This window comes from Strix aluco, chromosome 8, assembly GCF_031877795.1.
Source record: "Strix aluco isolate bStrAlu1 chromosome 8, bStrAlu1.hap1, whole genome shotgun sequence".
Lineage (NCBI taxonomy): Eukaryota > Metazoa > Chordata > Aves > Strigiformes > Strigidae > Strix > Strix aluco.
This window is the reverse complement of record NC_133938.1, coordinates 11,284,223-11,296,839: the sequence shown is the minus strand read 5'-3', so window position 1 is coordinate 11,296,839 and position 12,617 is coordinate 11,284,223. Positions and strand designations below refer to the sequence as shown.

At 38.8% G+C, this 12,617-nt stretch overlaps 1 protein-coding gene across 2 annotated transcripts in view; it reads right to left on the bottom strand.

The window, feature by feature from the left end:
• Positions 1–12,617, bottom strand: part of TESK2 (testis associated actin remodelling kinase 2) — an 82,674-nt gene that overhangs the window by 53,895 nt on the left and 16,162 nt on the right. For both annotated transcript variants that reach the window (XM_074832165.1, XM_074832164.1), the window contains exon 3: positions 508–629. In XM_074832165.1, the coding sequence (XP_074688266.1) occupies positions 508–629 (122 nt within the window). The remainder of the gene's footprint in view (positions 1–507; positions 630–12,617) is intronic.

Sequence of the window (12,617 nt, the reverse complement as noted above, 5' to 3'; positions counted from 1 at the left end):
TGTATCCAGTAATCTATTGCAAAACAAGAACTACCTTTTTCCTTTAAAGAGCAAATAAATCAGATTAGTTCAACTCTAGCTTCTTTTCTTCAGTCCCTCTTATCCCACCTTGCAATACTACAATAAGGAAATGCTAAAATGGCACTTTGAATTGTTAATCTGCAAAATTAGTAAGTTATTTGAATGGTGTTAAATTTGCAATAATTTAAATTCACGAAGAGAAGCCAAATTTTGCTCTTCCTATCATTTTACTGACTCATCAGAAACTTCTGTGAAAACTAGTTTTTCCTTGAAATAAGTTACCTGTTACTAGTAAATGCCAGATCACAAAATCATGTGGATTTTCAGTTTGCTCAAGTCTTTTGTTCCTCCTCCCCTTCTTCCATTAAAGTAAAAGCTGACCCCAACACATTCACAACAGATAAAGCTATAATAAATAAATACTGGAAATAGGAAAGCTCTACTAAAGACAACCTATCTCTAAGATTCAGAAAAAAGCCACTATACCTTAAGATGTTTGGATGTGAGAGTCTATTCATGAGTTGAACCTCTTTCAGCATGTTTGCTCTGTTGCTGTTCAGTGTGTTCATCTTCAAAGCCATTACCTGGTCTGAAGTTCTGTGCCTTACCTATAGGATACAAGGAAAAAATGGTAAGGATATGAAATGCAAGACTGAAAAAATGGTAATATTGTAGTACAACTTAGAGATCCTTCATGACAAACCACTTGATCTGTACTCTGATTTCTGTAGTCTTTATCACACGGATGACTTTCTATAGGCGGCGTACTATCCAAGTGTTTTGAAAAGGTATTTTGCTCTTCTCTTGCAACTGGTGATGACAGAAAGCTTGAGAAGTTGAAAAAAAAAATTATCAGCTTCTTAGTACAAGTGAAGAAAGACACTTATTTGTCCAGGGAAGGTTTCCTACTCCAAGACCTACGAAATTCACCTTCGTTCCACCCATACCCCTCCTCTTTTCCCACTGCAGTGACTGGTGTCATTGCTCCATAGAACACGTTATGAAAGGACCTGTTGGTTACAACTACAGGGCACATTTCAGAGGCATCCAATGTTTATTTCTGAACCAAGACCACGAACCAGCTTATACATTCAGTGGAGAGAAAGCTTTCATACCAATGCCTGCTGCAAAGCAGAGACACAGTATCACCTAGTCTAGGATGTTAGTAGTGTCTGCAAAGTGTCAGCATGAAAAAGAGGATTTCTCTAGCTACTGCACAGAACCAGCTCACCATTCAGTTACCTTCCCCAGTCAGAAATGCATGACTCTGGCTATTTCTAATTTGATACTCTCAAACTAGCCTATTTGTCATCAGCAAACAGACCAATGTTACATAGATGTGTGCTACTATCAGAAAGTTGTCACAATAGTGCAAGACTTGAAAAGCCTTAGAATTTCCTCACAGTTGAGCATTCCCACATGCATATCAGTAGTATTCATGGGAATTGTGTCCCATTTTCTTCCTACATCAGTACCTGCAGCTCAGAAAGAAAATGTGTACTTCTCAAAGCACTGAATTACCACCATGGCAAATTTATTCATGTTTACAGAGATTAGAAAAAGTTTAGAAAAGTCTGTGATGCAAGAATTTAAGACTTTCATAAGTTTTCTAATTTAAAACAGAAATCTACATTGTGATGTAGGTACATACAAACTACCTGTATTTTAAACAATGGTAGCCTGCTTCCTTTTATTCCAGAAGGCTCTGCTCATCTTTTCCAATAAAAGGCTTCTTTAGCTGTGATGTATGAGTTACAGAAAGAACAGCTGAACTCATGACAAGCAGATGCAAGGAGAAAGCTGGGTGTGCTTTTTGGAGGTGAGGCTCACTGGTAGGTCCGAGGTAGCAAGTGATACCCATTTTCAAGCCGTATTTGCACACCGTATCTTCAAGAACAGGGCGTGTACTTCAGCTAAACACTCTCACCTAGACAAAGCGCCATGAATTCAGCACAGGGATGTACTAGGAGGAAAGGGTGTCCTGTTTCAGATGTGTGCCTGGCTTAATGCTTCTGAGTTGCCTATTCCCATCCTAGTTTGAAGTATAGGATAGCACCGGAAAAATCGCAGTTAAGTGCGGTAAACATCGAGGGACTGAGTGGATAGAAAAATAGCCCACAGATGCTTTTTCTCCTGCTTCCCACCCTGCCCACGCACACAAGCTCATCAGATGCCTCACCCACAGTCACCCAGTAATCCCAGTGCAAGAAGGATCACAGAAAGAAGGTGGAGAAGGATATAGAAACCAGCACTGAGAGCAGAAACCAACAGCAAGTTCATAAGCATGGGACTCCTCCTTTCAGTGGCAATACTGGCTTTAAAATAAAACTGGTCAAACTACAGCTTTTGTGCATTATAACAAGATAATCTAGAATCCTTCTCCATACAACCTGTCTTACCTGTTTGGCATGCTTACTGGTTTTAAGCGGGATGATTGCATGTTAAGTTGATGAGGTTTATTGTTACTTGTCAGGTTTCTTGTGTCCATTGTGCACTTTCATTAATTTTTAATTTTACATAGCATTTGCATACCCAGCCAATTTGAATGAACAAGCTAAACTGGACAGTTCAATGTCTATATACAGACTTTTAAAACATACATTTTAGTTATACATTAGTTTTATTATCAGTAATGCTTTGGCTGAGGAACAAAAAAATTTTAAAAATGCTTTCATAGACTTAAGAAAGGAAGATTTGTTGCAACGAAGCAAGTTTAAATTAAGAAAAAAAGGACAATTTAAAAGCTTTGAATCTATACACAGCAGCTAAACCAGCACACTTCCTCTGGGAGAAGGGTTAGGAATCTTGGGTGTTGTGGTGGAGTAATTTTGGGTTTGCAGGGAATGGGAAAAAATATTGAAGGAACTTAACTCCTACAGTCAAAGAGATGCTCTCAACAGAACCTCCTCAAAAATCAGCTTTCCACTAGCCCAGAAGCTTCACAGTCTGCCAACATGGAATGAACAGAGGTAGAAGGTGAGCAGGAACTTGGATGGAGTGTGGTCTTAAACAGTATTTGCCTTCTCATTAACTCTGCTAGCTACCTCTTAATTTCCTGCCCATTTCTATAATTCACTCAGTTCTGTGCCAAAGTTTCAAGTCCTTTTCCCTCAACTCTGAGGTAAAAGTAGAATCTATCATAGGACCTTCTTCCTTGTTCTTTGCCTTTTCCTTGTTCTGACCACTCTTCTTGAGCTAGGGAAACCTCAGAAAAGAGGGTGGATAAGTTTTTGGGGCAGTGTGTCCTGCATGCTTCCTGGATTTTCAGGTCTACACAAGAGGAAGTGGTTAGCAACTGCTTCTCAAAGGTCTGATTGTCCACAGTACTAACTCCACATCCAATGAAAATTGAGCCGCTTTTGCAAGGACAAAATTTTTCATCCTCCATTTCAGAAGGATATTCTGCAGTCTTTTCAGTCTTGATAGACTGAACAAGGTTCTGTGGAAGGGTTTTGTTTGCTTTATAACATAATTTTCCCCATGCTTTGAAATAGCTCAGACTTCTAGCATATATAGCATATTCTGTCCATATAACTGGTTTCTAAACAGCACTCAACACTGTGCTACACTTTGTTTCACTTAAAGGGACACTGTAAGATAAGAGCAGCAATTTCATTTGAACTTCCATATACTGTTCTGATGTTGGAGGATGTATTCCTGCCAAATCTAACAGAACTGCAAATTACCTAATCAAACCACAGGAGAGGTGGGAAAACAGGAACTCTTCCTCTCTTGCTAGCTACCCTTTAAGCAAGGAGGAAGAAGCAGAACTGGAAGGGCGGGGGGGGGGGGGGGGCCATCTTCTTAAGAGGACAATACCCAATATTATGCATAAATTCAAATACCAGTTTATATATTATGGAACACAATGCTAATCACTTGGAATACACATAAGGTTAATTGTGTTCTCTCCTCTGAAGCACTGCTGGCAAACAGTATTTCCACGACAAGAATGGACTGCCAGCAGGGAACAGACAGGTCCTATCTTTAAGGTCTCGGTCAAGCTCCGGATCATCTACATAGGAGCTATCAGTTACACTACCCTCTGTGCCTACTTACCTGTCAGTCATACCCTAGACAAAATTTGGGTCTATTTTGGCATCCCTTGCCAAAACCCTGCCAAACTGTTTAGTTTTAATCTTTCATCTCCTTTCAGGCCACCTCTGTGTAATAAAAGCATGAAAATGATGTTTCAACCACCTGACCGATCCCAAGGAAAACCAGTGAATATTTTGGAAATATTGCTGATCCAATTTAATATTTGTTTACAAGGCAGTTTGCCTCGGGCATATGCCTGTATACTCAACATAAACAGGGATTCACTCATGCAATTCAAACCTTACACTGATGCAACTTGCAGATTGCTGCAAAGCTTTCAAAGCTGTTGACATTATTATTAATTAGGGTTCCTTGCATATCAGAGCAAGTAACCTTTCAGCGATGTCTGGATGATCATGTCTCTGCTTAGAAATATTCTGACAATCCTACAGCTGCTTTCCCATGCTGCTTTGCACACGCTTCTGACTTCTCATTCTGCTTACCTATGTGTCTCCATCTCCGAGGTCACAGTAACTAGATATTGCCTCCCTGTTTTATTGCTGGCAGGCAGTTAAACTGTCCCTTTGCACTCTGATTCTTCTAGGATCAAAGTACTTTGTAAGTACTTTGACCTGGCTATGGCTAGCTGCATGGCCTGCCTGCCCACCATGTCTCCAAACCGTGTTCTGATCCCAGAACTTACTCCTTCCTTTAGAAGGAAGTGAGAAGCAGAGGAAGCCATGGATCCAGGTACAGAAATAGTAATATTTGAAGGAAATATCATAATAGTGATTAGGCAGGGCTCACATTCAAAAGAACTAGTCGCTATACAAATGCTGTACTGAGTTCACACGAGAAATATCCTGCAAAAACTAATGGTTTTAATTTTTGGCTTGCTGCTTAGCTACAGAGTTCTTTATTATTAAAAACACCCTAAATATAATTTAGACAGTTATTTATTAAGTCATATAGATATGTCAGGGCTTTCTGAAAATCCAAACATTTACATGACTTCCACTTTTTGCCTAGACTGAAGAGGAGGAACACTTAAGCAATAGCTGAAATCTAGCCTGATATAATCTTTCACAACACCTTTTTGAACTGTATTAACTGTACCTTTCCAGGTGGCCTTGGAATAAGCATCTGAAGAGCATTTTCTAATACTTATGTTATAATCTGCCAATACAGCTTTCATTTTTGTCCCTACTTTTTCACTACATTTTCATTATTTTCCAAATCATCATCATATAGTTAGAAGTATTTTGTCACTATTCTCTTCCAAAACTGCATTTAATTGCTTTCCAGGTTTTCCTTACCTTCCCCTCTTCTGGTATCCAGCCTCACTGCTTAATTACATTTACAGATCTTTACTTATACAGCCTACTACATAAAATCCTGTTGTCCCTCTACCTCTAGCACCTACAGCAATTCTTTCTTTATTCTTTTACACACCTCAGTCTTCATCTGGCCATTTCACCTTCAGCTTTCCTGACATGTGTACAAAGTACCATTTTAAAAGCAGCCCTCGCTAGTCCAAATATGTGACCTCCCCTGAGTTTGCTGCCTGTTCCTGAGCTCGCTGTATTAGCCACAAAAATGCTGCATATATTTTTACTTATACTGGCTCACCAACCTTACACTCACCAGTTCAAATATTTCCTCCACATTCAGTCTGCAGCCTTCATGCTGGTGACATATACAGCAAAGGTCAAATAGCTTTTCACTTATCTATGCCATCTTCTATCAATCTCTTCGTAAGAGTCTTTGTCTTCACCTGATTTGTGAGTATTTTCTCTTGTGATGCTAAGAGATGAAGACGTTACTTAGTCACCTTTCTAGGCCATTTGCACTAACTATCCTATATAGTATAACTTTGATTACTGAGTCCACGATAAAGCTAGTGAGATACATGAGATGATAAAAATAATTATTATTAAAGAGTAAAGACTGCACCATAGGACTCTCTACAAAATGACAGGGCAACAGTTCTGAAGCAGACCAGCATCTGACTCTGATACAAGACCTCTCTCAAAAACAGCCTACTTCCTTGCTGTGACAGCAGAAGGAATCTTAAAAAAAAAAGTTAGGGTCAGCTGCATTTTATTCAAGTCTCACAGTTAAGCCATCAAGTCACCACACTAATATGAACATATATTTGTGCCTCGAGGATTAATGTATTAAAAAAATGCCTAAACTCTATGTTTGATTGAAGAAAGCTCCCTTTTATTGAGAAGGCAAACCTGTTCTTCAGCTCAGATCACGCTGTTTGTAAAACTGGAATCTCAAATGTTTTTCTAAACATCAAAATGTACCCACAGTCAGATATGCATATTTATAGCAGTGATGCCTATACCAAGTCAAAAATCTCATGTCACTAGGAAAATTTGCAGTGACAAATAGAAGCTTAAAGAAATACATCAGTCCAGATAATAATAAGCTCTTATGTTGATGCTAGGGAGTCAGATTGGGTTGTGGTTGTTTTCAGAGTAGTCGTATATAATGTCACTATACTCTAACCTCTAGCAGCAAGAGAGAAGCCTGCCAAGCGTAACAAAACTTTGCCAAACAAAACTAGTCAGCATGTGTTAGAAGAGCTTTAGCACAGGTTCAAAAGATGTACAGAAACTAGGCACAAAACAAAAACCAAAACCTTTTAGAAGCGTGAAAGTAATTGTGACTCCACTAAATTCTATTACTAAAACCAGTTGTGAGAAATGCACAGAAAAAGTTGGAGCCTTTAACATTTTCCCTTTAGTACAAACACTTGGTATTGGTCATCAAACAAAGATCCTACTTCGATAACTTTAGTAACTTCTAGCATCACCAATTCAGCAAAGTAACAAGTTCAATTATTACAGCATATTCCACACCTACAGTCAAATGAGTTCTTCTATTTTTTTGCCGAACTAAAGTGAATTTATAATTAGTGAGACAGCAGTACCGTTCATACTTTGTAAATCCATTTGTGTGTGCCAAAAAAATCTCAATTTTTCTTTTGTATTTTGTTTGTCTTCATTGCCCACTGTAATGTAGAACCAGGGCCCAAAATACAGCATTCATTTATTTTAAACAAACCATTTATTGATAGGAATCTGTGCATATCTCTCTGCTGTTAACATGATCTTGACCAAATCGTAAAGGCAAAAAAAGACTACAGTCTTATTTTGAGAGAAAGCACAAATTAATCAGAGGACTATTGTTCCACAGTTTGAGATGAGATATAACAGGCACAGCCCAGGTGGGGAAGTTGACTGATTTTGTAGCCAGTTCAGCAGAATGTAACCATATAAGTTTCCCTTTGCAATCCAGAAGGAACATGGACCCGTCTCAAGTACTAGGCAAGAAAATGCAGAAGAGCATTGTTATACCACGACCTCAGTACATAGCTCAACTATGTACTTTATACACGAGTCTAATGTCACAGTTAGGAAAAAAAAAAATATTGAAGTACAGAACTGGAAGCTTATTCTTCATTTTTAATGTTAGCTATCATCATGAGCTGTCATCAGCTCATTGAACAGCCCTGGGCATGCTACTTCACTTACTTTCATTCCCTCTTAAACTGTATCTATAAAATGGAGGTGATATTGCTATCTGCCTGCCAGGGAAACTGCAAGTTTGACATCTGCGAATGACTACTGTAACATCCAAAGATAATACATAATCAGACGCTGTATCTGTGTCCTTATTTTCCTATTTTATTTTTACTACTTAAGGTTAAATATTTCCTGTGTTACTATGGGTTTATCCTGTATGAAAGATGATGGTATTTACATAATCTGCAGATGCTTTTGAAGCAAAAAGCACTTCAGGCTGAGTTTTCCTGAAATATAATTGTACCTTCAGTCTTTTACAGTATATTGACAGTTTGGTACTGAGCACACAGTCCCCTCACTGTACCAATGATGTCATCATTGCTATTCATCAAACACATTTGTTGGGTTTGTTTTCAAAAATCTGTATGGGAACCTTGAGAGAAAGTTTTATTTTGGGCAGAAATAATTTCCTTACATTTCCTTTATAAATCTTCCAAATAAATGTTACTGTGCATGAGTAAGGAAGTCAGTCTTACATTTCAGAACAGAACCCACTGGCCTACAGCTATTGCTACTATAATCACAGTTAAAGCACTAGGACTTGACCACAACCACAAATAAGAAGAGAGCAGGGAGTATGAAGGAGCTACATTTTGCTTACTTAAGGATACTTAAGTTTTTATAAATTGCTACATTTAATAACTTTTAGGCTATAGCCAAAACCAAAAGATCTAAGTAGTTTCTTATTTAAGCCTCCGTGGAACTGCTCTTCTTGAGAATTACGTTCTCACAAAAAAGTAGCTAATTAAATATACCATGCAATTTCTTCTGTGTCTCATCATTGAGAGTAAAGGATAGGAAGCACAGGAATTGGATTTGCAGGACTTAGTTGCAGGCAGGCAGCTGATGTGAAAGTTAGAAACAGTATTAGTGACTCAGTGTTAGACATATTGTCAGCTACGGATTAGTTAACAAAGCAATGCTGTCTCAGTATCGATTACTCCAGCGGATGTTTCATAGCTCTGTCCTCTCCTCAACCCCTAATCCAACAAGACCATCAAACACAAGGCCCGACCCATGCCGAGCAGTGCCGGCGGCTGCTGCCCCACGCGAAGGGCCACGCAGCCACCCCGACACACTCACAGGCTGCGACAAGCACAGTGAGATCGGGCCAGCAGCCGTGGCAGCTCCAGGCACAGGAGGCTCACACGGACAGAAGGGAGTCCCTGTAATTTGGATATGGCCTCAGCAGCTACTGGGAACAGGATGTTTTGGATGACTCACATACAGAATTCCCGACAACTGGAGCAGCACAGAAGCCGTATCATACAGGTTTCCGAGTTCCTTTCTCTAATCATTACCAATGGCTATTAAGAGGCTATGAGGAAGCATTCCCTATGGGTCCGAGACTGTAAACATCATTTCTTTTCTGTTACTGCCATCGATAATAATTTGCACTCCTCATTTTTAGATTTCATATTAGTAACACATGCATGTGTATTACCATCACACACACGTTCTCCAGACACAGGCAGTGAAATCCATGACTAAAATATATTTAACTTTACCCCCCTTCCAAAACTGGTAAATAAGTGTTCAGAGAGGTGTGTCACAATGATCTTAAGTGATGCACTCTTGTTCTCTAGGCGCAGTCATGTTAATACTGGACATATGCCAGCACAGTTATTTGAAGAACAGTAAATCAGCACCTGTCTCTCAGTATCAGCTATGAATGAGCTTACACAAATGTGCATGTTTGCCAGCTGGCAAAACGCAGAAAATCCCAGGGCTGCCAACCCAGCACATCTCCATCCAGAACAGAAAACTAAACAGATCATTTAACCGTGCTTCAGAAATTATTATGGAAAACAAGACAAAAAGCACACAAACATTTCTGTGCCAAGGGAGTCTTGCCACCTGCCTTGCCCCTGGGAAACTGCACAATGATACTCAGATTGGCACAACTTTTCTTCCTGAAGAAAATCAAAGGCCCAAAGCACTCTGAACTACAGAAGTCACTGTACTAAACACAAAATCCAACCAGGGGGTTATCTCTAATTGCAAGGTCCCACTTGTTACAGTATCAGAGTGCCTTTCTTACTGTTGACAGAATTTGTGAGCATTCTCTCTAGTTGTGAGGACAACAAAGACTTACCTTGGACATTCAACATATCAGCTGCTCAACAAGAGGCCATGTTTCCAAACAGGTGATAAGTATGTTAATTTACATTCATTTTTTTGACCGAGTATTCTTTTATCATCAAGTTTGTTACAGAGATTTTTGTCCTGGCTTTTTACTAAAGAAACAAACCATTCACTTTCAGGGTATAATTATAGTTCTGTCATATTTTCCAAAGATTTTTTTCTTCAGCAGAGAAGCTGGCTGACCAAACCAGAGAAAGTGAAATGTAATGTAAGCAAAACTCTTTCCTCCGTTTTTTAATTTGCTTCACTCAATATCGTTTTAGACTTTACTTGTAGTGATGCCAAGTAGGACTGTAGGAAGAAGTACTACAAAAATATGACTTTGAAAGTTTTCTTAAAATTTTTCAACACCCCTACAAAAGGCAAGGCTTTCATTAGATCTGCTACCGGGTGACAGCTTTTGAATCACTCCCAGTGTTTCTTCAGCTGATGTTATAAGGTGATTATAACACGCATATCTTAAGACTTCTAGACAGAAAACAAATAAATAAAAATCAGGACTTATTTCAGATAACAAATGTGAACTAGCCCTCCATTCTACTTTGTATTTCAAAGCATTCACAATTCTGCTAAATGTAAGAGTGTCCTGCAAGTCAGAAAGGTAATTCTGATTTTTATTGATACTCACACAAGTGGGGATGAAATTAGTATTTTGCCCCCGTTGTACAATCCATAAAGAATAATGTGGATGAGGTTTTTAATTTCTATATTAATGATCTGTTGGAGTAAGGCCTGTTTATTACTACGTCTCCCCACAGCCTATGCCCTATAAAAGCATTGGCTAACTAAGTGACAAGGACTAGGATGACAGTAACTTGGCACCTCAATAACCAAAAAATCATTAGCAAGAGGAAGACAACTGTCTGCTTTAGTGGTTACCATACAAATCATCTTAGCAGTCGGTAGAAGTGTTCCAAAAGGCCGATACTTCACACATCAGTGTGAGACAAATCAAACTTACAAGACTATTTTGACCAAAAAAGTCCCAGAATGGTGCTTCTTCCTACTCCTGACATGTATCAGAGTAGAAAGAGACCTCAAGCCTCAAATAACTTGCTTCCGTCATCTTGAACAAGGTGAAAGAGTTTCAAAACGTAAAGATTGTCAGCTTAAAATTGAACTCCATTGAAATAAGAAGTCAGGCCAAGAGGCATGTGTGGACAAGAAGATTTGCTGTCTAACAGGCATCACATCACCAAGGAAGGGCAGTGACAACGGCAATGGCTCTATCCCACTGCAACAGAATGAAAGAAGAAATTTAGAAGAGAAACAAAGCACCACACCTGGGTGACGGAAGACACACACTAATCAAATGGGTGTCACTTCTCAGTCACAAGGTATATTCCCCATGCCTACATGACCAAATATTAGATCTGCATAACCAATTTGAAGAATAATCCACTCATTCCCTACTCATTTTCCAATGTACAAGGATTTCTTTGCCACTTTATGTCATAAGCAGAGCCTGAAGTATCTGATTTTGCCTGATGCAGCAACACCAATCTCAAGGAGAAAAACACCCAAACACTTCAGTTAAAAAAAAAATCTAATTGTCTAGAACATGAGTTTCCAAAACTGGTGGCCTTAAACTGTTGGCAGCTCTAAGTTTCTCAACACCTTGCCAAGCTTAAGAATGTTCTAAAAAAAACCAGGATGGCTACAAATATCACCAATGAACCAACAGGATAGAAAAGACAATTTCTGGTTGGTGACACTGTTCCCACAGCTATTTAATTTTTAATAATAAGCACAATTCTTATTACAGCTTCTAGCCATTGGGCCTTATTATGCCTTTTTTTCACTACACTGAAGACTACCTTCAAACAACTGTTTTCGCATTGTAAGACTGTTCACACACTGTAATGACATCCTTTTTTATACACCAAACATGTTAAGACTGAAGTAATTCACTGAATCACTTCTCTAGTTATTAAACCAATACTTATTGTTTGTTTTTCTCCATGTGTTGACTCCAAGTGTTACAATTCTCCAGCTTTAGAAAAGCTAAATATCTAAGGTTAAAAAATTATTTAATACACACAACTAGACAGTTGCCTACAAATACTTCATAGGGTAACTAAAATATAATATCTTTTAAGTCTATCAAATAGTCCCACAAATATCAAGGATACTGTGTGATCTCACCTCCAATGTTTTACAAAGTTTTTGAAGAACACCTACATTCAGGCCCCTGATCAGCTGCTAATTCCAGAGACAATCAAAGAGGATTTCTTCCTAGTGCAAACCTTACACAAAATGTTCAAAACAACACATTAGAAATTGAGAGAACTTTGAAACTGAAGCAGTAAGGACAAAGAAAAAGCATGAGATAGATTTGAGGTTTCCTGTGAAATTTCACATTATCAGCTGACTTCTACTTCAGCACTGCCTTCAGAATATTTTTAACTTGAATACCAGAAATACTTCCTTCTGGGTTATGCAGAAAGATATTTTTGTTTGTACTTCAAATCTCTAAATCGACGGTGTTACTATTTTGTTCCTGAAGCTAAACAACAACCATTCTAAATAGAGCAGGTATGAGGAAAGCATATATAGGTGATGGAAATCAAATCTTCCAGATGCTTTCTCACTTCCTCAGTAGCTTTTTACCATCCCTCTGCCAAGAGCTTCTGCCCTCCCAGCTCAACCAGATGAAGGGGTTGATCATGCACATCATCTTCACAGGAAGTCAGAGTAGCCTAATCTACTGCTGGAGGGTTTTCAGTCCAGTGTGGCTTATGATGCAACCACTCCTCTCTTGCTCTCAATAAAATAGATTCTTCAGAGATACCTGTGAGTTAGTATCTTCCATTGCAG